This window comes from Pipistrellus kuhlii, unplaced genomic scaffold, assembly GCF_014108245.1.
Source record: "Pipistrellus kuhlii isolate mPipKuh1 unplaced genomic scaffold, mPipKuh1.p scaffold_m20_p_3, whole genome shotgun sequence".
Taxonomy (NCBI): Eukaryota; Metazoa; Chordata; class Mammalia; order Chiroptera; family Vespertilionidae; genus Pipistrellus; species Pipistrellus kuhlii.
In genome coordinates this window covers 102,179,215-102,205,417 of record NW_023425529.1, presented here as the reverse complement: position 1 = coordinate 102,205,417, position 26,203 = coordinate 102,179,215, and the positions used below count along the sequence as shown (strand labels likewise).

General features: G+C 37.2%; 1 protein-coding gene and 1 pseudogene across 3 annotated transcripts in view; one reads left to right on the top strand and one right to left on the bottom strand.

The window, feature by feature from the left end:
• Positions 1-26,203, bottom strand: part of SGCG (sarcoglycan gamma) — a 69,791-nt gene that overhangs the window by 17,271 nt on the left and 26,317 nt on the right. For 2 of the 3 annotated variants that reach the window (XM_036456240.2, XM_045588610.1), the window contains 3 exons: positions 24,452-24,553; positions 19,143-19,230; positions 10,070-10,189 (listed from right to left, as the gene is read on the bottom strand). In XM_036456240.2, coding sequence (XP_036312133.1) covers positions 10,070-10,189; positions 19,143-19,230; positions 24,452-24,553 — 310 coding nt within the window. The remainder of the gene's footprint in view (positions 1-10,069; positions 10,190-19,142; positions 19,231-24,451; positions 24,554-26,203) is intronic. The other variant, XM_036456241.2, reaches the window with a different exon arrangement.
• On the top strand, positions 16,156-18,179 carry LOC118729015 (annotated as a pseudogene).

Here is a 26,203-nt window from a genome sequence, read left to right as displayed (position 1 = left end):
TGTCTTTCTTTTGCCCTAAAACAAAATCTAGCTTCTTATATCGGCCTACCAGTACCTGAATAATCTGGTCTCTTTGTATCTCCTGTTACACCAGGCTTATTTAAGACTCAAATTTAATAAGACTAAAAGATAAAAATTATGAAATAATATGACCCAGATAAACCCAAAGAGAACAATCATCAAAACAATTGTGAATGTCTTAAACTCTTCACTAAAAATAAGTTTATTTGATTGGGTTAAAAAGTAAATTAAAGTTAACTGACACTTATAAGAGCAATGCAAGTAATTTAATATTAGGTGAATTTTGTCTGGAAGGTTAACTTAAAGAGGCCAGGTCACCCAAGGCCATCAAGGTTCTCTTGCTGGAAGTCATTGCACAGGGAAGTGATGCTTGGAATTGATGGAACTATTATGCAACTAAAAGGGGAATAGAAGCAAAGCTGGAGTGAAATATTACTGGATTAGGCACTGAATTAGTAAACCTATCTCACCTCCAGACTTCTCACAGGAGATAATTATATCCTTATAGTTTAAGCCATTTTTAATTTGGTCTTTTATTCCTTTCAGCTGAAAGGTTTTTAACTGATGGACCAGGCCATCAACTGTACATAGAGCTATATCAAAAAGTGTTCAGAGATGCATGTACTGTATATATGGCTTAAATGGTATGGTGATTTATAAGCACCTTCTAGATAAGCACCTTCCAGATATCTGCCTTCATGTCTTTTTAAGGTACCTGGTCTTATCATCTTTGTTTATGTTTATATCTTCTGTTGTTAAATTCTATTTTCCAACTCCTTTTTTGTCATTGGCTTTGAGGGTGACTTAAGCATTTCTACACCATCACTTTTCACTTTGTGTAATCCTGTTTAGCTTGACAGAAGGGTAAAAATAAATTGACTGGCTTATCCCTAGATCTTGTTTTCTTCTTTAGTGATAAGAAAATGGATCCTATTACAGGATACTATTTCTCTTACTAAATATTGGGGAATGGACCCAGCCTAACAAATAATTGCCAAGAAACTAAAATACATTTGAAGCAGCCAAGCTAACAATTTATCACCTGCCAGAATGATCAGGGGGTGATCAGGCAATGAAATAGAATTTTTTTTAAAGATGATATTCAGATGCTATTTCAATAATGTGTTCTGTAACTGGGGTTAGTAAAACAGGCATGCTAATTTTGGTTACTTGGTGACCAATTCTATTTATAAGAAGGAAAATGAGACTGTTTGAAAGCCTAGGTCAATTTCTAAGTTGGTCAAATTGTTAAATCTCCATAATTTTTATTTAAAAAATGATTCTTCAGTTAACTAAAGTCTATATAAAAATGGCTTAAGAGTTAGAGATTTCATCTTATTCTTTGATTACTTAAGACAAAGATAATGTCAAGAAAACAGTTCTTTATCTGAGTCAAGATCAGAATTTAGTGCAAGTCAGAAATTTGGAATGTACCAGCTTAAAGAAAGAGTCACTTCATTTCTCCTCTTAGATTCCATATTTGTGGCAGTTGTTCAAGTAACCAGAGGGGAGAAAAGAGAAGAAAAGCATTTAATTCTCTTTGCCATTCCCAGAGTGAAGCTGGCTGTTATCATTCTTCTTTCCTTGTCTGATCCAATAAACTCGAAAGGCTACTATAGTCAGTCCATTTAAAATAGAAACCAAGCTTTATAGTTAGTGGTGGAAAAAAGCTTTAGTTGGAATTTACTTTGAAAAATTGAAGTTTATCGTATGTAATACTTTAATCAATAAAGAATTAAAAAAATATTGTAATAGCTATGTACAGGCCATGGCAGGTACTTGAAATATCAGAGGATCACTCTGTAAAGTATATGATTGTCTTACCACTATGTTGTAAACCTGAACCTAATAAGGAATAATAGTGAGTGTGAAAAAGAAATAATGGAAAAGAAATTGGAAAATTGTATCCTATATAATAAAAAGGTAATATGCAAATTGACCCTCATGCCCTCCCATAAGATGGCAGTCCCCATGTGGTCAAAGATGGCTGCCACAAGATGGCCGGCAGGGAAGGGTAGTTGTGCGTGATCACACCAGCAGGGGAGGGCAGCTTGGGGTGACTGGGCCTGTAGGTTAGGGAAAGCAGTTGTAGGGGAGCAGGCCTGCAGGGGAGGGAAATTAAGGGTGATCAGGACAGCAGGAGAGGGCAGTTGGGTGCAACCAGGCTGGCAGTGGAGGGCAGTTGGGGGTTACTGGGCCAGCAGAGGAGGATAGTTTGGGGTTACTGGGACAGGAGGGGAGGGCAGTTTGGGGTTACTGGGACAGGAGGGGAGGGTAGTTGGGAAAAATCGGGCCAGCAGGGGAGCAGTTAGCTGTCAATTAGGCTGGCAGGGGAGTGGTAAGGCATTGATCAGTCTGGGAGGGGAGTGGTTAGGGGGTGATCAAGCTGGCAGGCAGGCAAGCAGTTGGGAGACAGCAGTCCCAGATTGTGAGAGGTATGTTCCACTGCCAGCTTAGGCCCCATCTCACAGGGATCAGGCCTAAACAAGCAGTCAGACATCTCTTGAGGAGTCCCAGATTGGAGAGGATGTAGGTACACCGTCCCCCCTCCAATGAACAAATTTTGTGCACTGGGCCTCTAGTGTTATATGTTTTCCATCACAATTTTAAAAATAAAAAAAAATTAAAGTTCATGAAAAAAAAATTTAAATATATATTTTTATTGATTTCAGAGAGAAAGGGAGAGGGAGAGAAAGATAGAAACATCAATGATGAGAATGATTGATCAGCTGCCTCTTGCACACTTGGGATTGAGCCCACAACCTGGGCATGTGCTCTTGACTGGAATCGAATCCAGAACCCTTCAGTCCACTGGATGATGCTCTATTCACTGAGCCAAACCAGCTAGGACTGAAAATATTCTTATTGTATTTTATATTTCACAGAACTTAGTCATCATTGTAACAACTATAAAATCATCCTATATAATAAAAAACTAATATGCAAATCAGTCGAATGGTGGAACAACCGGTTGCTATGATGTGCACTGACCACCAGGGGGTAGATGCTCATGCAGGAGCTTCTTCCAGTCTGCAGGTCCCAGGCCTGCCAGCACCTCCCCTCCCCCATCACCCTGCCAGTTGCCCCACAGATTGGCCCTGATTGCCAGCCAGGCCTAGGGACCCTGCCTGTGCACAAATTTTATGCACCAGGCCTCTAGTATGAAATAAAGAATCAAGTTTTGTTTATGGTGCAATTTTTCCAACATAGTTGAAATTGTGTAATGGCTGTATTAGTTTTCTATTTCTATGATATAAAATTATGACAAACTCAGCAGCTTAAAATAATAGTCACCTGTGAGCTTTCACTTCTGTAGGTCAGAAGTTTTGACCAGTGGGTTTGTTTAGTGTTTATGTTTGGGTTTCATAAAGCCAAAATCCAGTTGTCAACCAGGCAGGACTCTTTCTGGAGGCTCTGGGCAAGAATCTGCTCCTAAATTTAGGTTGCTGGCAAGCCACAGTTCCTCGTGATCTTATGGCGGAGGTCCCATTTTCTTGCTATCAGAAGAGGGTCTCTCTCAGCTTCTAGAAGCCACAAAATTCCTATCACATGGTCCCCACCATCTTCATATAACAACAGAGCAACAAATCCTTCTTGCACTTTCAATTTCTCTGACTTCCCCTGCTATTACCAGTATTATTACTACTACTATTTTACCTTTTTTAAGGTGTCATTTTATTTTCTCTTTATTTTATTTTATTTTATTTTATTTTATTTTATTTTATTTTATTTTGAGATTAGTGTTCTACATTCTATTTTTCCTTCAGCATCATTTTACTCTATCTAAACTTTACCCTTATGCCAACACAATCTTCCTCACTTTTCCCATTTTGTTGGCCAGTTTCTCTTACTATATTTCTGCTTTAGATTTTTGCTATTCCTTCTTTTTATCCCCTTTTAAAATTCGATCCTACTTATATATCAAATTTCTGATCCCTGGCTCTACATACCCCATACACACCTCTCTCTTCTCTTTCTTCACTATCCAAATTTTTTTCTCTCTCCTCCCCCCCCCCTTTTTTTGTTTTGTTTGTTTTTTGTTGTTGTTTTTGTGTTTTATTTTTGTTCTAGGTTTTTTATTTTGTTTTGTTTTGCTCTCTCTCCTATTGTTGTTTCCTTAATTGTTGATTAGATTGGCGTTTTTGTCCTGGTTTGTGATATTGTTTCTCTTTTTTTGTTTTTTGTTTTTTTATTCTGCTTTTCCTCTTCTCCCTTGTTATTACCATGTTTCCCCAAAAATAAGACATCCTCCAAAAATAAAACCTAGCGTATGGAAAGATAAGACATCCCCTGAAAATAAGACCTAGCACAACTTTGGGAGAAAAAAATTAATATAAGACACTGTCTTATTTTCGGGAAACAGGGTAGTTGTTGATTGTAGTTTGCATTCACCATTGGGTATTTATTGTTTGCATTTTTTGGAATTAGTGGTTGTTCTATTGGAGTTTTCTCCCATATAGTTTTTACCCCTTCTTTTTTACTCTGTTTCTCTTCTTTCTTATTGTTTCCCTTTTATCAATATCATTTTTGCACTCCATTTTTTTCTTATCCCCTAGTTCTCTTTTGTCTGGTGGTCACTATTATTTGGGGTTATTAGTAACATGAATACATTTGTGCTCAGTGCCTTGTGTGTTGTATTTTGTGCCTTTAAATCAATGCAGGAAACACAGAGCTACATAACCAGACACCCAGAGAAGAAAGATCATGGGGAGACAAAGAAACAGCCTGCAAATGAAAGAAAAGTAGGCATCACCAGAAAAGGAAGTAAATGAAATGGAGGCAAGCAACCTATTAGAGAAAAAATTCAGAGAAATAGACATACGGTCACTGAAAAGAATGGAAGACAACTTCAACTATATGTGTAAAAATCAAAAGGAAATAAGGAAGAACTAGGAAGAAATGAAAAAGGACATTGCTGCTATAAAGAATTCAATAAAAAGCATCAACAATAGACTAGAAAAAGCAGAGGACCACATGAGCTAGAAGAAAGGTAGGAAAAAATACATAAGCAGAGCAGCATCTAGAAAAAACAAAAAACAGAAGAGCTTAAGGGAACTTTGGGACAACATAAAATGAAACAACATCTGCATAATAGGGGTGCCAGAAGGAGAGGAAACTGAGCAAGAAATAGAAAATCTGTGAAGAAATATTGACAGAAAACTTTCCCAATATCAGGAAGAAAAAGCACGCACAAATCCAAAAAGCTTACAGAGTCCCAAACACAATGAACCCCAAAAGACCAACAACAAGGCACATTATAATTAAATTGGCAAACACCAATGACAAAGTAAGAATCTTAAAAGCGGCCAGAGAGAGACAAAAAGTTACCTACAAAGGATCCCCCATCAGACTAGTGACTGATTTCTCATAAGAAACACATCAGGCCAGAAGGGAATGAAATGAAATATACAAAGTTATGCAAAGGAAGGGTCTGAATCCAAGAATACTGTACCAGCAAGGCTATCAATCAAAATTTAGGATGAAATTAGGAGCTTCACAGACTAAAAAGGACTAAGGGAATTTATTATCACTAAACTAGCAATGCAAGAAATGCTAAAAGATCTGCTGTAAAAAGAAGAAATAGGAAACGAAGAAGGAACACAGGCATAACAAATAAAAATGGTGATAAATAAGTACCTATCAATAATAACTTTAAATATAAATTGATTCAATGCCCCAATAAAAAGACATAGAGTATCTGAGTGGATAAGAAAATATGACCTACATATCTGCTTTCTACAGGAAACCCACCTCAGATAAAAGGACTCACACAGACTGATGATGAAGGGATGGTAAATGTCTTTCAGGCAAATGGAAACAAACAAAGCAGAAAAAGCTGAGAAGCAATACTTATATCTGACAAATTAGATCTCAAAGTGAAGGGCATAACAAGAGATAAGGAAGGCCACTTCATAATACTAAAGGAAGCAATATAACAAGAAGAAATAACTCTGGTAAACATACATGCACCCAATACAGGAGCATCCAAATACATAAAAAAATAAAAAATAAAATAAAATAAAATTATGGAGGCTATCAAGGGAGAGATTGAAAACAATATAGTCATAATAGGGGACTTTAATACTCCACTATCACCATTGGACAAATCTTCTAAATAAAAAATCAGCAAAGAAACATCAATCCTAAATGACTCAGTAGATCAGATGAAATTAATTGACATCTTCAGAACATTTTACCCCAAAGCCACAGTATATACATTCTTCTCCAGTGCACATGGGTAATTTTCAAAGATAGACCATATATTGGGTTAAGTCTCTTCAAATTCAAGAAAATAAAAATCATATCAAGCAACTTCTCAGCTCACAATGACATAAAACTAGAAATCAACTACCATAAAAACATTTAAAAAATCAAATACTTGGAGGCTAAATAGCATTGCTATTAAACAATGACTGGGTTACTAGAGAGACCAAAGAAGAAATAAAAAGCATCATGGCAACAAACGACAATGAAAACACAAAAATTCAAAATCAATGGGACACAGTGAAAGCAGTCTTAAGAGGGAAGTTCATAGCTCTACAAGCCTCCTGCGGTAAACAAGAAACAATGGTAATAAATTACCTAATGCTACAACTCAAAGAGTTAGAAAGAGAGCAAAGGAAAAGCCCAACATAAGCTGAAGGAAAGAAATAATAAAGATCAAAGCACGGATAAATGAAATAGAGACAAAAAGAAAAAAAATACAAATGATCAATAAAACCAAGAGCTGGTTCTTTGAAAGGATAAAAAAAGATTGATAAAACTCTAGCCAGGCTCACCAAGAAGCAAAGAGAGAGAACCCAAATAAACAAAATTAGAAATGAAAGAGGTGAAATAACAACTGATCCCACAAAAATACAAATGATTATGAAAAATACCATGAGCAACTATATTCCAACAAAAAGGACAACCTAGATGAAATGGATATATTAGAAAAATATAAGCTCCCAAAACTCAACCAAGAAGAATAAATAAACCTGAGTAGGCCAATAACTACTGAAGAAATTGAAGCAACGATCAAAAATCTTCCAGTAAACAAAAGCCCTGGTCCAGACAGCTTCACAGGGAAATTCTACTAAGCTTTCAAAAAAGAACTAAAACCTATCCTCCTCAGACTATTCAAAAAATCCAAGAGGAAGGCACTCTTACAAGCTCTTCTATGAATCCTGCATTATCCTAATCCCAAAACCAGATAAAGACACCACAAAGAAGAATTACAGGCCAATATATCTGATGAACATAGATGCTAAAATCCTCAACAAAATTCTAGCAAATCAAAGTCAGAAATACATTAGAAAGATCATACAACATGACCAAGTGAGATTTATTCCAAGGATGCAAGGATGGTAAAATATCCGCAAATCAATAAATATGACACATCACATAAACAAGAGACAAAAATCACATAACCATATCAATCGATGCAGAAAAAGCATTTGATAAAATTGAACATTCTTTCTTGATAAAAACTATTAGCAAAGTGGGAATAAAGGGATCATACTTCAATATAATAAAAGCCCCCATATGACAAACCTAGAGCCAATATCATACTCAATGGACAAAAACTAAACCCATTTCCCCTAAGAACAGGAATAAGACAAGGATGCCCACTCTCACCACTCCTTTTTGACATAGTACTAGAACTAGCCATTGAGATTAGACAAGAAGAAGAAATAAAATGCATCTAAATTGGAAAAGAAGAAGTAAAAATATCCTTATTTGCAGATGACATAACATTATACATAGGAAACACCAATGACGCCATTAAAAAAATGACTAGACCTAATAAGTGAATTTGGCAATGTAGCAGGATACAAAATTAATACCCAAAAATATGAGGCCTTTTTATACACCAATAATGAACTCACAGAAAGAGAAATGAAATAAAATCCCATTTACCATTGTACCAAAAAAAACTAAGATAACTAGGAATAACTTGAGCAAGGACTCAAAAGACCTGTATTCAGAAAACTATAGGACATTGAATAAAGAAGCCATAAACAAATTGAAGAACATACCATGTTCATGGATTGGTAGAATCAACATCTTTAAAATATCCATACTACCTAAAGCAATCTATAGATTCAATGCAATACCTATTAAAATACCAATTGCATATTTCAAAGATATAGAACACACTCTCCAAAATTCATACGGAATAAAAAAGACCCCAAATATCCACAGCTGTCCTGAGAAAGAAGAACAAAGTTGGAGGGATCATAATACCAGACATTCAACTATATTATCAAGTGACAGTTTCTCAGTACTGTCTGGTACTGGCACAAGAACAAACATATGGAACAATGGAACAGAATAGAGGACCCAGAAATTGACCCAAGCCATTATATTCAATTAATATTTGATAAAGGAGTCAAGAGCATACAGTGGAGTCAAAACAGCCTTTTCAATAAATGGTGCTGGGAAATTTGGTCAGATACATGCAATAAAATGAAACTAGATCACCAATTCACACCATACACATACACACACACACAAAAAAAACACACCTCAAAATGGCTAAAGGACTTGAATATAAGATGGGAAACCATAAAAATTCTACAAGACTCTATAGGAAGCAAAATTCCAGACATATGTCGTAGCAATATCTTTACAGACACAAATCCTAGGGCAAGAGAGACTAAGGAAAAAATAAACAAATGGGACTACATCAAAATAAAAAGCTTCTGCACAGCAAAAGAAACCATCAACAAAACAATAAGAAAGCCCACTGCATGGGAGAACATATTTGCTATTGATTTTTTCCAATAAGGGTTTAATCTCCAACATTTACAGGGAAATCCTACAACTTAACTAAAGGAACATAAATGACCCAATCAAAAAATGAGCCAAGGACCTAAATAGACACTTTTCCAAATAGAACATTCAGAAAGCCAAGAGACACATGAAAACATGCTTAAAGTCACTAATCACCCGAGAAATGCAAATCAAAACAATGAGGTACCACCTCATACCTGTCAGATTGGCTATCATCAACAAATCAACAAATAACAAGTGCTGGAGAGGATGCAGAGAAAAAGGAACCCTCATGCCCTGCTGGTGGGAATGCAGACTGGTGCAACTACTGTGGAGAACAGTATGGAATTTCCTCAAAAAACTGAAAATGGAACTTCCATTTGACCCAGTAATCCCACTCCTAGGAATATATCCCAAGAAACTAGAAACACCAATTAGAAAGGATATATGCACCCCTATGTTCATAGCAGCACAATTCACCATAGCTAAGATTTGGAAACAGCCTAAATGCCCATCAGCAGATGAGTGGATTAGAAAACTATGGTACATCTATACAATGGAATACTACACTGCTATAAAAAGAAGAAATTCTTACCATTTGCAGCAGCATGGAAGGACCTGGAGAGCATTATGCTAAGTGAAATGAGCCAGGCAGTGAAAGAAAAATACATGACCTCACTCATTTATGGATAATAAAGAACATTATAACCTGATGAACAAAAAGATAGATACAGAGGCAGAGAAGCATCGAACAGACTGTCAAATTACAGTGGGAAGGCTGGGGAGTGTTCATGGGGGGCAGTAAGAGATCAACCAAATGACTTTTATGCATAAATATAAGCATAACCAATGCATAAGCAAAGACACTGGGGAAGTGGGGTGAGGGCATGTGCTGGGGGTAGGGAAGGCCGCTGGAAGGTCAATGGGGGGGGAAAAGGAGACATATGTACTGCTATTTGTAATATTATAAACAATAAAATAAATTTTTAAAAAAACATAAAAAAGATACAAAATTTCAGCTATAAATTAAAATCATGAGATGTAATATATTCCATAGTTCTATAGTCAATAATACTGCATTGTATGTTTGAAAGTTGTTTTTGAGAACATTTTAAAAGTTCTCATCACAAGAAAAAAATTGTAAGTATGTGTGGTGATGGATATTAAGTAGACTTATTGTGGTGGTCATTTCACAATATATACAAACCCGGAATCATTATGTTACACACCTGAGACTAATTTAATGTTACATGTCAATTATATCTCAATTAAAATAAAAAGAGTTACTACATACCAGTTACTCGAAGCCTATCTGTACCAACCACAACTTCACTTTCATCAACAGTAAACAGTGGCTTGCTTCCTTTGGAATTGATCTGAAACTGTTGACTCTGGACTTCTACCATTTTGGGACCTAAAGGATTAATTGGAACAGTATTATAAAGAGTTTACTACATGTAGTGTCATGATCACTATTTTTACACATTACATCTCATCCAGCATTAGCAAATTATTTAATATTTAGAATTTTTTAACTAATAGGTTTTTTATGTTATGAGTTTTTAAGTTCTAAGCCTAAAGCTATTATATTATTACAATTAATTCCTGTCAAACCTATGCTAATATTTATCAAATATATGTATTTATAAATTATTTAAAAGTTAATTTTTAGTTTTTTTGAAATCTGCCAAAAACAATTTAATTCTGCCATTCATATTATTTAAATCTGCATTCTTTTGAGTATTAACCAAATAAGAATTTTGTATTATGAAATGTGAGATTTATGACAATCTTTTTTAAAAAAATACATTTTATTGATTTTTTTATAGAGAGGAAGAGACAGGGATAGAGAGTTAAAAACATGGATGAAAATCATCGATCAGCCACCTCCTGTACACCCCCTACTGGAGAAGTGCCCGCAACCAAGGTACATGCCCCTGACTGGAATCGAACCTGGGACCCCTCAATCCGCAGGCTGACGCTCTATCCACTGAGCCAAACCGGTTTCAGCATGAAAGACAATCTTATAAATGGCTCACTTTAATGGTGAAAGTTAACCCAGAAAATGACACACTCAGACTATCTTATCTGCCCTTATCCTCAGAAAACTTCTTCACCTCTTATTCCATGGAAAAAACAGACATCAATATGGAAGAATTACCTCAAATTTTTGTCTTCTTCACTCCTTCTTTCTTTTTATTTCAGTGACAAAGGCATCACTTTCTCCTCCAAGTTTAATTCCCTCATGTGTGCTTTAGATCCATTGCATTTCAAATCATTACTGTATTCAGCAAACATTTAACCAATGGGCCAGGCACTGGGGATGCTGGTATCCTCTTGTAGTGAATAAGATCATGTATTCATCCTTATATTTCATAATTTCACTTTGTATTTTCAATTTTCTAACCCTGGCAGCACAATGAGTTAATCTTTTTAGAACACAGCTTTCACCATTTGCTTACAGAATTACAAGTGTTTTCCTAGTTCTTTGGCATGTTAGCTTTATATTCCTATCTAGAAAAGTAAATTTATTGAGAAAATGAATAGCTTATACTTTTTGTTTATGTGTCCCTGTGTTCCTTATTAAAGTTGATGGATACATGCTAGAAATTAAGTAGAAGCTTTTCAATTAATACATGAATCTATTTTGGACATGGTTACCAATGTATTCTTATATTGTTTTATTAATTTGTACCCCAAAACCCTTCACTGATATTTCATTTAAGTGTGTGTGTGACTTATAAAGTGAATTCATTTTTTTCCTCTTTTATCTTCTTTCTCTGAATGAAGCCTGCCTTAATTTTTTTTTGATAGTTACCTGTATAGTTGCCTGCATTTTTGCTCTTTTGAGCTTTCACTCAGACTCAATCACCCAGTGATTCAGTGTCATTTTCTAGGTCACTGATATAACTTATGTGTAAACACTGATTTGCATTAAAAGGTGAATATATAGTTATCTTGAATATACAGTGATCTGAGTTTAAAATTAAGAAGAAAAAAAACTTGAAATAATTTATCCAATAAGAGTTCAAAGAGTTTTGCTCACTGAAGATTCATATAACAATTTTAGGAGGATTATTAAGTAAAAGGTGTTAAAGACTTTTTTATGTAAGCATTGTTTTATATACATTGATGAAATCTTAAAAAATGAATTTAGCTGTATCATTTTCCTTATTAATAAACCATATAAGCATTTGCTTGAATAAAAGAAAATGCAGTTCTGTTCAACACAAACTTATTGTATTTTTTTATTCTTAAGGTCCTGTGCTATAAAAATTAAAGATATACCAGGGTATAAGTGAGTGAGATGTAGCTCACAGTTTATAAAAGAAAAAAGCACATAAGTTTAGTTCCAGAACAATTTGATAGATGCCACAATACCAGCATGGACAGGGTTCAATGAGAACCTTGACAAATAATTCATGGTCCACCCTGGAGGTCAGAAACAGAATGCTGGGGAGATGATATCTGAATGGACCTTGAGGAAACACTTTATGGTCCCCTGCTGAGGGAGAAGGAGGCACTCCAGTAAAGGGTACTATTTAATAAAGATACAGTGGTGAATAAAGTTTCATTTTCACTTTATTAAAAATATACAAACATTGAATGTTAAATTTAAATGTTTTCCACTTCAGAAGAAATTATTCTCCAAAGATAAGCCCAAAATCACGGGGATAATAATCTCTGAAAATAATTAAGTTTGTAATTGATCTTTTAACTTCTATTAATAATCTACTGGTTTTTTAAAATATATATTTTATTGATTTTTATAGACAGGAAGGGAGAAGGATAGAGAGTCGGAAACATTGATGAGAGAGAAACATTCAGCTGCCTCCTGCACACTCCCTACTGGGTGTGTGCCCGCAACCAAGGTACATGCCCTTGACCAGAATCAAACCCGGGACCCTTGAGTTTGCAGGCCGACACTCTGTCCACTGAGCCAAACCAGTTTGGGCAATCTACTAGTTTTTATAACTTAGTTGGACATGGATTATAACTGAGCAAGTAATCTGTTGTAGAAAAGGTCTTTAAGAAATAGAATTTAAATTCTATCTTGGTGATAAGTAAAACAACAATCTGGTAAAATTACAAAGAAGGAAATAAATAAAACATATAGGAAATAAATAAAGGAAGGTTTTATGATCTGATGAATTTGTGAAATTGGCTTAGGGTTTGTCTAGTGAAAATACAACCAAATTCTTCCTGTCATACAATATGCCTCATTAACAGTCCTCCCCATTCCACTATGATTGCTTGAATTTAAGATACCATCATTTAAAAACAAATATCAAACCCCATAAACCCATTTGAGTACAATTTGCATACTTCTGAGGTGTCTCATTTTTTGGCTAATGAGAATGTGTTTCTGTTATTTTAAATCAAAAGAAAATTAACTGTAGTGACCAGAGCTGAATTTATAAGGTAAGATTCCATTATTGTTGCTTATGATTTGATATCTTTTAGTTCAACTAGGTAAAATACATGATGATAGAAGATTATTTGACTTTGGGTGGTTGGCACATAATGCAAAATGAAGATTATGTATATCATAGAAATATACACTTGATACATATATACATTTATTAGCAAATATCACCCAAATAAAGTTAATAAAAAGAGAAAAAAAAAACATAAAGAGAGGTTTCTGGATTGTGTGGACACCAAAGGAAGAGGCTATCACTACTTGCTCCTGGGAGAGGTGCAGAAAATGTAACTAACACCTTGCCTATACAAAAAGAAATTGATAGCCGGTTTGAAATGAAATTGCCATGGCCTAGAGCACATGTATCAAACACAAGGCCCGCGGGCCAAATCCGTCCCACCAGGCCTTGCAATGTGGCCCGCACCGCGCTGTCATCACTGCACTCCGCTGCGTTTCCATCACAATGACAGTTTATGACTGTTCAGTAAACCATTCGGCCCGTGATTTAGGCTGGATTTTAGATTTTGGCCCCTTCTCTGATTGAGTTCGACAACCCTAGCCTAGAGCAAAGAATATCCTTACATGATATTATTCTACAATATCATTATAATTTTTCCAAGATTTGTGTTATCCCCATTATCCATAATAGTATCTCACACCCTTGGGGATCAATAAAAACTCATCTTTTTGGTACTTGGAGACAAAGGTAGCACATCCCTTGATATTTTAGAATTACAACAGCATAATATACAATTATCCCAGACAAACTTACAAACTAATTCTTTGAATGTCTGGCAGCAATTTAAAAAGGACATAAAAGGATTTACTCCCTTTCATTGAATAGAGGGCCCCCTGGGAAGGCACCTGAGCATTCTATATTGGCCCCTCTTGCCATTTTGGCCCTCTTCTCACAATCCAATTGCCTTGCCCACAGCTGTTGCCTGAGCTTTCTATTCATGCAGGTTGAAGCCTCATGATGGCTGGTTCTAAGGATCTGTCCCTCACCCAGTGGGGTGAGCTGGGCATTCCCTGGAGAAGAAACCTGGGTTTCACAAGATATGTGATTAGTGTTGTGGCCCGCCAGCAGGAGAGAGAAGGCAGGTGCTAGGCATGGAGGCCACAGGGGCATAGGCTGCAAAGAAGACAGAACTGAACCTCACATCATCCTGCTTGGCCCCAGAGGATGGCTGGTTAGCCAGAGATAGGTAAGATTCCTCAGGAAAGGAACAACCTAAGACAGGCACAGTCTCAGAGGGGCCAGCAGGAGAGAACTTTGGGGTCAACAGAAATGGGGCACAGACCCTCACTCCCCAACTTTGCAGGGGCCTGCACCCTCACCCCTTCTGAGAGAGGTCTCCTGCCCCCATGGCTGCTTAACTTCCCATGCCCAGCTCAAATTGGGACCCAGGTAACAGACAGAGACTTGGCTGACAGCAAGTCTTGTTGCCCTCTCACTGCAACAAGACTTGTTTGAATTATCTTGTACTTTTGGTGTGAGGAAGTGGGTTTTTGATATCTAGATCCAGCCTAGCACCAGGAATGCTCAGGACCTACTCAAGAAGGCAAATAAGCCGTACCGGTTTGGCTCAGTGGTAGAGCGTCAGTCTGTGGACTGAAAGGTCCCGGGTTCGATTCCGGTCAGTGGCATGTACGTTGGTTGCGGGCACATGCCCGGTGGAGGGTGTGCGAGAGGTAGCTGGTCGGTGTTTCTCTCTCATCGACATTTCTGGCTATCTATCTCTCTCCCTTCCTCTCTGTAAAAAATCAATAAAAATATATTTTTTTAAAAAAAGGAAAAAGGCAAATAATCCTTTCCACTACTATTTACAAGGTAAAATAAGATTGTTGTTAGAGTATTAAATTTGACAGTAAAATAGTAGTCAAATTTTCAGGCTAATTTATATTGGCTAATTGAAATAAACGAATATTATAGAAAAATTAATTGTACTGGACAAAAAGCTGTTCCTAAAGTGTTAACTAAAATGTTTATGTAGTTCATCTCATAATAAAATTGTGTAACATGTAATGAATCTAAAGCTGTCATATTTTAATGCAAAAAGTTAAAATGTAAAAGCTATCAAGACTACATTATAAAATTTCTGAAAGCCTCCTAATATTTAAATTATTGTAAAAAAGGGAGTGGGGTAGTAGAAGAATACCATGTAAGAAAAAATATCCTGTAAGTAAATTACATCTAGAAAATTTTTACTTTAGAAAATTAATTTTCTTTGTAATGCTAATAACAAGACACCCATGTAAAACATGCATGGTATCAAAACAAGCCAAAGGAAATTTGTTAGAGCAAAAAATGAAAAAGGATCACAAGTCAAATTTATAGAAAAGATTCCTTTATTAACTTTTGGTCAAGAACATGTTTGTATATTTTCAGAAAACAACTCCGAGACCATGTGGATTCCTGCAACAGAGAGGAATTGACAGGACTACTCCAGCCATGAAGACTGAAGAGAAGCAGTTCAGAGATGGAAAACACTGATGACGCCTTGCCATACTAGCAGTCAGCAGCTGTGCATCACTGCAGGTTGCCCAGGACCAAACCAGGGAGAGTAAGACCTGCATTGCCACCATTTGTCCACCATCCAGAACTGAAATATCATTCCTGACATGTACACATTGGAACTGTTTGACATTGAAATTGGGACTCAAAAGACCTGTTGGCCGAGAAAGATATTCACTACAGACTGATTCATTTTCCTCTCAGCATAACCGTTATTGCTTGTCTCATTTTTGGTTCTTATAAGTGTATTTGTAGTAGCACATGATCTCACTGATCTAGGAGAAATGATGAACAACATAGACTGATGAACAAGAAGAGACCCGGAGACAAGGAAGCATGGATCAGACTGTTGGACCTCAGAGGAAAGGTGGGGAAGGGTGGGAATATGGGGGAGAGATCAACCAAAGGACTGTGTGCATGCATATGAGCCTAACCAGTGGTCATGGACAACAGGTGGGGGCATTCGTGGGGAGGGGATTGGGATGGGAATGGGGGGGATGAGGACAAATATGTGATGCCTTAATAAATAAAGAAATTTTTAAAAAGAGAAAAAAACATATTTCAAAGATTCGAAATGCTAGCTATTAGTGCTTGCTTTTCAGTGCTTGATTTCTTTTGGAATTTAAGACTTTGGTTTTGACTTTACTGATTGCCAATTTTTTCAGTTGTTTAATGATAAATAATTATTCATTTAATCAAATGGGGTTAATTTTACTAGTTCATGTAAGCTACATTTTAATATCTGGATTGGCTAAATTTAACTTCTTTTAGAAAATATAAGGCTGGAATGACTTTATTAGAAGTCATCTACTGAAAATAATCTTGGATTTGGTGAACTGAGTTATATTCTTTAGCTCAGGATTTTCAATATAAGAGGCCTTCCAACCAAATCTATAATAATAAAAGCATAGTATGATAATTAAACCAGATGTCCTTCTGGACATCTTTTTGGACGACCTTTTAGACAAAGCCACAGCAGTGGAGGCCGAGCCCCTTACATGAATTTTGTGCAATGGGCCTTTAGTAGTTAATGGAAATCACTAATTTTAGTGATTAGGCATGAAACTAAGGTTAAAAGTGAAGATCTGAGGCTAACATGTTAAACCAAAGTAATTCCAATGGGAAACTCCCTCCCCACCCACCCATTGTAACTGTATTTGCAACAGCTATAACAGTTACTGGCATGCCATAATTTAAGGAAATCTGGTTAGAGAAAGGGAAGGCTAGTGGAAACACTCCTGGCTGAGAGAAAGAAGTCCTGAGGTCATTCTTGGTTTGGCTTTTCTACTAACTAGCTGTTCATTTTTGAGCAAATTAGCTTTTTTAGTGCTTCAGTTTTGTTTGTTTTTGTTTTATCCATGAAATTGGTAACAGATTTATTATCTCTAATTCCCTTGAATGATATATGAAAATCCACATTTAACCAAAAATTAAGTGAGGAAATGAGAATCTGTTTTAAATTGTTTTTAAGAATATAAAAGGAATTATTTACTTTTGGAATTTCTAGTAACAACACTTACATGTTATTAATTACTTGGCAGTATATAGAAACTGGTACATAGACATTTGACAAATGTTTGTTGAATAAATGACAAAAGGGAAATCCCTCAAACATTTTAAAGCTAGACATTTAAAGAATTTTAAGAAAAGATTGTAATGATAAATTATAATACTATATAATTAATGGAGAACATATGACTTGACTTAGAAAAGTTTTAAGAACATGTATGCCCAATAAACTCAAGTTCATCTCTAGATACACTGAGAATTTCTTTGGACTTAGTGATCAAATAAACTTATAAGCAAAAGTGAAATAAAATTAATTTTTTGGAATAAGTTATAAAGATTAAAACAATATAAAATATGAAGTTCTTGTATTAGTATAATAAACAGGAATCATCAGGTTTACATATGGCTGTAGTTTCCAATGTAACATTATTCTGTTTTGTGAAAACAGCCATTTAAAAGAAGAAACACTGGGTGGTTTTTGTGTGCTTTTTTCGCTTCTTTTGGTGAGCATCCTTTACGTCATCTGAGTCCTGAGGGCTTGGGGTCTTGCAGATTGAAGACTTAATTCCAAGGTCATAGCAGAACATGTGAAGTTCATTGCCAGGACTGTGATGGTATATGAAGGGAGTGTGGAAGGGGCATACAGGACCTTAAACAATATTCTCAGCATGGATGCGTTCATTGAGGACATCAACAGATGTAGGTACTATGAGAAGCCTTGCCACAGAAGGAAGAGGTAGAACTATGAAACCTGTGAGAGGATCTACACCTTGGAAATCACTTGCAAGATCAACTTTTTGATGTGAGAGAATTGGAGGGATCCACGGAAGGGCTGCTGAGGATTGCCGATAGTAGGCTCAGTGTGAAAACCCCTATCCAGTTGTGTCTCCACTACTTTTCTTTCTGCAACTCCATTTTCTCTTACAATTTCTTGCAATAAACTCAATCATATATATAAAAACATTAAATAAATAAATTATAAATAATAAATAAATAAATAAATAAATAAATAAATAAAGACACAAAGTAAACCAGCTTGTGTTGGCAGTAAACCTTTCATCTATTTTCCCATAATCAAAAGGACCATCTTATTTCTTAAATTTGCCAAACATATAGAATGCTGATAGTGTAGAGAATATATACATTTTTCTTTTACAAGCTGGCTTACCATTTTGTTATTTCTTTCATACATTTTTGCCTGAATCTTGTTTCTCACCATGCAAATTTTTATGTGACTTCACTCCCATGTGACCTTATTCTCTGGTCTTTTCTGGTTGGATAGATTTGCATAGCCTGCCCAAAAGCATTCGGTTGAAGATAAGTATTGAATTTATAATTAATGAAATTAAAGACTAAGTTGGTTGGTGTTGAGAACTACAATTAATCAAATGAGAAACTAGAGAGGTCCCGGGGGTCATATAAAGTTTGAAAGATGCAACTGTAATACCCAAGGGAAAGAGAGGCAAATATACACTGGGAAGGAGGGGTATATGGCAGAGAGGGGGAGAGGGACATGTAGGGAGCAGGTAGGGAGAGAGGGAGAGAATGAGGAAGAGAGAAAAAACTAATACTTTGGGGTCTCAGCCTCTGGTCTCTGTTTTTTTAGGCCAACTACTTTGGTTAATTTTCTTTTATCTCTGTGAGATTCTTCTGTAACCTGTAATAATCATTATGTTTCTTGTGGTACTTTGAATACTCCTCTACTTCTTGGAATCAAAATAACTTTAATTAAAATACTTCAGACTATTGTCCCTTGATGCTACTTATTCTCTGTGGTCAGCACAACATGATATTTTTCTAAATTCATACACTGATTATTCATAAATAACTTTGAATTCTTGAGAAGAAAAAAACAAATTCATTAGTTCAGCACACTATGGACCACATATATGCAAAGCACTGAGATGAAGCCTGACTTACCCACTTTTAATCTCCCAGTGACCTCCCCTTCAGAGTTCTGTGCATTTACAGTCACATTCTGAGTAGACTGTAGAAGCAGAGATGAGTCCTAGAAAAGGATTTAAGAAATTAGCCAAATGAATATTACTTACAATAATTATAACTTTATATTTGTCTATAAATGTAAGATTTATATAAAATAATTTATCCATTATCACAGATTTATGTTTAGGACATGATATATTTTAAGAAGATAAATCAGAGAATGGTTAGCTCTTCTATAAGAAATACCATGTTACTTTTATTTTATTTATTTATTTATTTTAAAAAATATTTTTATTGATTTTAGCAAGGAAGCGAGAGGACAAGAAAGATAAAAATGTCAATGATAAGAGAAAAATAATTGATTGGCTGCCTCCTGCATGTCTTCTACTGGGGATCAAGCCTGCAACCCGGGCATGTGCCCTTGACTGGAATCAAACCCGGGACCCTCAGTACACAGGCCAATGCTCTATCTCTGAGCCAAACCGGCTCAGGCAGTACCATGCTACTTTTAGAATGCAAAGGCTTCTCACAGTTGCAAAAGAACTTTTAAACTTTGTTGGATGACCATTTTTTTTATGTCTTTGTTGGAAGATAAATGATTAGTGCTCCATGGTTCACTCAGAGGGAACCAATATTCCAAAATTGTGGGGGGAAATTTGATTTTTCAGAAGTAAAGAATTATAAAAGTGCTTTGTAACTCTATGTATAAGGGAAGAAATTCTCCAACTTGTTTGTGAAAGCAGATGGATTTATCAGCCTCTCATACTTTATCCAATGATGTAACCTTAATATTTGTTCAATTGTTATAAATTAATAGAGGCCCAGTGCACAAAATTCATGCACATGAGGAGGGGGGGGGGCTCACCCAGCCTGCACCCTCTCCAACCTGGGACCCGTCGAGGGATGATGACTGCCTATTTAGGCACTTTCCCACCAGGATCGGGCCTAAATGAGCAGTCAGACATCACCCTCACAATCTAGGACTGCTGGCTCCCAACTGCTCACCTGCCTGACTTCCTGATTGCCCCTAACTGCTTCTGCCTGCCAGCCTGATCACCCCCTAAACCACTCCCATGCCAGCCTGGTTGATATCTAACTACTCCCCTGCCAGCCTGTTTGTTCCCAACTTTCCTCCTCTGCTGGCCTGGTCACCCCTAACTGCCCTCCTCTGCAGACTTGTTTGCCCCCAACTGCCCTCCCTTACAGGCCTGGCCCCTCCCAAGTGCCCTCCCTTGCTGGCCTGATCACCCACAACTGCCCTCCCTTGCAGGCCATCTTGTGGTGGTCATCTTGTGTCCACATGGGGGCAGTCATTTTTGACTACATGGAGGCAGCCTTCTTGTGTGTTGGAGTTATGGTCAATTTGTATATTACTCTTTTATTAGATAGGATAGAGGCCTGGTATACGGGTGGGGTCGGCTGGTTTGCCCTGAAAGGTGTCCTGAATCAGGGTGAGGGTTCCCTAGGGACATAGGGCTGCCTGGGAGAGGGGCCTGTGGTGGTTTACAGGCCAGCCACACCCATCGGCAACCCAAGGGAAGTCCCTGGTATCTGGAATTTATTTATCTTCTATAATTGAAACTTTGTAGCCTTAAGTGGAGGCCTGGGCCAGCCAGGGTGTGAGGGAAGCTTGGCTTCCTCCATTGCCAGGGAAACCCAAGCCTCCTGCTTGCTCCGTGGCCGCAGCCATCTTGGGTGGGTTAATTTGAATACTCACTCCTGATTGGCTTGATGGCGTGGCTTGTGGGTGTAGCAGAGTGGTGGTTAATTTGTGCATTACTCTATTATTAGATAGGATAAAAAGTTTTCTCAGCCCAGCAATACAAATTAATTTTGCAAATTCATAAGGCAATTTCTGTAAGTTTATGAAAAATTACTTCCTAGATTCATCTTTGAAAAGAAAACATAACTAATACATCAATGAACATGAAAATCACAAGACATCATTTTATTCAGTGAACCCTGTTATTGAAAGTCATATTAGATACAAAATACTTTATCCATAATATTCTAAATGTTTGTGCAGTTTTGTGTAATGATTGACATATTAATTTAATATGTGATTATCTAAAACAATTTAATAATTTTACTCCCTGGTTTTTTAAAAGTATACATAAATGAAAGAGTCTAATAAAATATAACTGAAAGTATTATTAATTCCAGAATATTAAATTTTCTATGATCTAATCACATGAATTTATTCACCAGGTTATTCTACTAGCTTTAGGTTTTAAAAATATGGTAAGGGATCAGCCAACATAACTCTGAAAGAAAAGAAGGCTAAATTCTAATATGTAAATTTTTCATTCACATCTGATTTTCCTTTTTTATAAAAGTTTGCATTAATTCCCCATGTTTCTATATGACAGGGCTGTTTTACACTGAAATGCCATTATGATTGATGTAAGTGTATTCTCTGAATAAGCCCTCAGAACCAGGTTCATATTACAGGTCATTTGCCTGCTCCTACTGTTAATTGAGATATTTCTAGTAGTGGCTAAAAACTACTGATGTGTCCTGTGCTCTCTAGGATCTCTCCTTTGCAGTCAGTATTTCTGTGTAAGTTTTACACCATATTATTTTGCCGTTGTTAGTAGAGCTTGGTGATTGCTCTGATGTGTAGTTTAGGAGTGCTTATCTCTTTTACAAGATCAAGTGTTTCTCAGTTGTTGACTTTTTGTTTTCTTTCTAATTGCTCTAGAATAGCTGGTACAACCCTGCATGTCGTAGATACTGACATATTTTTTCATATCTAGAAAGATGGGAGAAAAATTACTTATAATTTACATGTTGCAGTTAGACAAAGTTTTAACATTTTATTTAGCTAATACCACCTAATCAGTAATCTAGCAAAAAGTTTAGCTCTACTACAAAGTCCATAGAATCACATAGGTAGAATAAAACATAGTACAAAAATTGTTTGACTATATTTTGTACCTGGCTCTACTTGTTATAAAATTCATAGAAGTAAATGAATATAATACTGAGGCAGATTTACTTTTAAAGTCACACAATTATTTAATAGTGATGTTTAATCTATTAATGAAGAATCCCACAGGATTACAATCAGTATAATTAGTAGAATTACTATAGAACATACCACTATAACACTAATTTCTTTCTATTCTTCTCAGTTTAATCTTAAATGCCTTGAAAAAAAGTATATTTAAATTGGTTGCACTATTAGAAAAAACAATTTAAATGCTTTTGAAAAAGATTTTCATTACCAAACTTTATTATGGTTCAAATGACTGAGACCACCAAATTCAGATTTGAAGTGCATGAAAATTGAATCTTTTTAGAATGTAATCCTATATAATAATAGCCTAATATGCTGTATCCAGTCAGCCATTTAACCAAGTGTAATCCTACCTAATAAAAGAGAAATATGCAAATTAACTACCAGCCATGCCCACCAGCTAAGCCCACCAGTCAATCAGAGTGAGTATGCAAATTAAGTCCCAACCAAGATGGCCACCACCACAGAGGAGGAGGGAGGATTGGATTTCCCTGGCAATTGAGAAAGCCAAGCTGTCTACACACCCTGGCTGGCCCAGGCCTCCACTCAAGGATACAAAGTTTCAGTTATAGAAGATAAATCCTAAGAAAAATGGCAGCAGGCACAGAGCAAGAGAGAGCAGGCTAGGGTTGCCCCTGGCGACAGAGGAATCCAAGCTTTCCACCTGCCCTGCCTGGCCTCGGCCTCCACTCCAGGCTACAAAGTTTCAATTATATTAGGTAAATAAACCCCAAAAGAAATGGCTGCCACCACAGAGCAAGCAGAAGGTTTGGCTTCACTCCAGGCTACAAAGTTTCAATTGTAGAAGATAACTATATCCCAGATACTAGGGCCTCTGCTTGGGTCGCTGGGGGGCATGGCCAGCCTGCAAACTACCATAGGCTCCTCACCCAGGCCACCCCATGCCTCAAGGGAACCCCCACTCTGATCTGGGACACCCTTCAGGGCAACCAGCTGGCCCCATCCATGCACCAGGCCTCTATCCTATCTAATAAAAGAGTAATATGCAGATTGACCCTCAATCCAATACACAAGATCAAAATGGCTGCCCCCATGTGGTCAAAAATGACTATCCATGTGGACACAAGATGGCCACCACAAGATGTCCAGCAGGGGAGGGGAGTTGGGAGGGATCAGGCCTGCAAGGAAGGACAGTTGGGGACAATCAAATCTGCAGGGGAGGGCAGTTAGGGGTGACCAGGTGGCAGAGGAGAGAATTTGGGGGCAAATGGGCTGGCAAGGGAGCAGCTAGACATCAACAGGCTAGCAGGGGAGTAGTTAAGGGGTGATCAGGCTGGCAGGCAGAAGCAGTTAGGGGCAATCAGGAAGTCAGGCAGGTGAGCAGTTGGGAGCCAGCAGTCCTGGATTGTGAGAGGGATGTCTGACTGCCCGTTTAGGCCCAATCCCACCATGGGATCGGGTCTAAAAGAGCATTTGGACAACCCATGAGGGATCCCAGATTGGAGAGGGTGAAGGCTGGGCTGAGAGACACTCCCCTCTTGGCGCTCCCCCCTTTACCCCTCCCAACCCCGTGCATGAATTTTATGCATCGGCCCTCTAGTATGCTAATGATATGCTAATGCCACTCTACTGCTTACTATGATGTGCACTGACTACCAGAGGGGTGACAGTCGACTGGTTGACCAGTCACTATGATGTGCATTGACCACCAGGGGGCAGATGCTCCAACTGGTAGCTTAGCTTACTGCTGGGGTCAGGCCAATGGGGACTGACCGAGAGGAGCCGGACATACCCTGCAGCCCTCCCTGGCTGGCCAACCTCCTGCATCCCTCCCTGGCCCAGATCGTGCACCAGTGGGGTACCTGGGCCTGGCCTGTGCCCTCTCACAATCTGGGACCCCTCAGGAGATGTTGGAGTGCTGGTTTCATTCCAATCCCACAGGCCAGGATGAGGGATCCCATTGGTGCATGAATTCATGCACTGGGCCTCTAGTACTGTGTTTCCCTGAAAATAAGACATCCTCCGAAAATAAGACCTAGTGCATGGAAAAATAAGACATCCCCTAAAAATAAGATCTAGCGCATCTTTGGGAGCAAAAATTAATATAAGACACTATCTTATTTTCGGGGAAACAGGGTATTAGATATAAGTTCCACAGCCTTAGAGCAAATCCATTAATAAAGAGTGTATCATGAATGTATGTACATGTATACATTTTAAAAACTCTCCTCAGAAATTTCTGTGCTTAACCATTATTTGTTTTTCATAAAACACCAATGATTTAAAAGTTTCATCGTTATCTTACCACTCTGGAGCGTATTTCTTTGGCATACAATGGAAATAAAAATTCTGATTCCCCTTCCAGGTGAAGCCCATCTTTTGTAACATGCAAGTGACCCATTCCTATCTGTTAAAAAGATGAGACAATAGAGATTTTGTTATGGTTTTCTTTTAAGATCAGCTTAAATTACATATGCATTTTCATGAATTTCCTATTAGCACTTTTCTGTATTTCTCTCAAATACTTATTTATAAGCTTAGTCATTTTTATTTAATATGCAGCATTTTATTGTCTTGTATAAATACAAAGGCCCATTTAGGAACTACATGTAAGATTTAAAGAATCTTTTTACCATAAATACCTAAGAGCTTACCATCATGTAAGAAATTTTTAAATGTTTTAAATTTTGATGCAATAAAAACAACTCTTTTGAGGTGTAGAGTTCTAGGAGTTTTAACACATGTAACCACAACACAATCAGGATATAGAACAATTCTATCACCACCACACCCCAAAACAAATACTTTTTAAATGAAGGCTTCAAGTGTATCAAGTTCACAAAATAGCCAATATTTATTGGGCATTTCTTAACTAAAAAGCAATATAGGAGGAAGTGGAGATCTATTTAAGGTGTCCACTCTTAAGGAGTTTTCAATGTTAAAGAAGTATCAGAAATAATAGAAAACTTAATTCTGTAGATAACATACCACCATCATGCTACTAAATCTTGTGGACATTTTAAAACTTCATTTCCTTTACATTCTCATCAGCATTCAATTCTGGATCTATTTCTCTTTGAAATACTATCCTCATTTGATGACCACCATCCCATGCTCTCTTAGCTTTTCTTCTACTTCAGGAAACACTTTTCCCCCTTATTATACATTCATACATTAAGCTGACTTTCTCAAGCTTAATCCTAGGTACTTTCCCTGTCTTCCCTCTCTGGCCACACTCTCGGCTTCCTCTGGCATCTCTCTTCTGATGCTCCATACCCATATATACGGCTGCCAATCAGACCTCTCCTTTAATTTAGGTCTTGGAAGCACCTAAATTAAACTCATTGAATCTTTATTTTCCCTCTCTTCCTCCAAAATAGACATGGATTTAAAAGGGAAGGAGGGGTGGCAGCAGAAGAGCCAAGAGAATGAAACAAAATCATTTTATATAGTAACGGGAGATTGATTTCTAGGACAGAAATATGTTTCTCTGAACTGATGCCATAGACTTCTCTGGTAGACAAGTCCATTCACAAAAACCAAATTCAATGTGTGATTACATAATCTGCATGGTTCTCTATCTGAGGACCATCTTTATGGTACTCTTCCCAAAGTTAGGTCTGGGAGCCGTGGTTTTCCCGCTGTGCTCGATGGAAGCACCTCATGCTGCGGGGCTTGGGCTGACCACCACAGGCAGGGCAGCCCTCTGTAGTCTCTCTTACAGGCGTGATTCAGTGCGCAGTTAGTTTGAGGAAAGGGCTCAAAGTCTCAAAGGCTGATAACAGACTCTCACAGGATCCAACTATGCATTTGCAAAGTATGGTTTACAAAATTAAACCAACATTAAGAATATTATAAGATCCATCATGTGTGGATAAGTAATGCAAGCCCTGACTATCGCTTTTATATTTTCTTCTACAGTAAAACCTCGATATAGTGGACTAATTCAAGTGAGGGGGTGTCTATTAAAGCTGAAAGTCCATTATATAGTAAAGCAAACCTGAATGGGTTTGTTAAAAATTTGACAAATTAGTTTACCTGTTTTTACATATGTAAA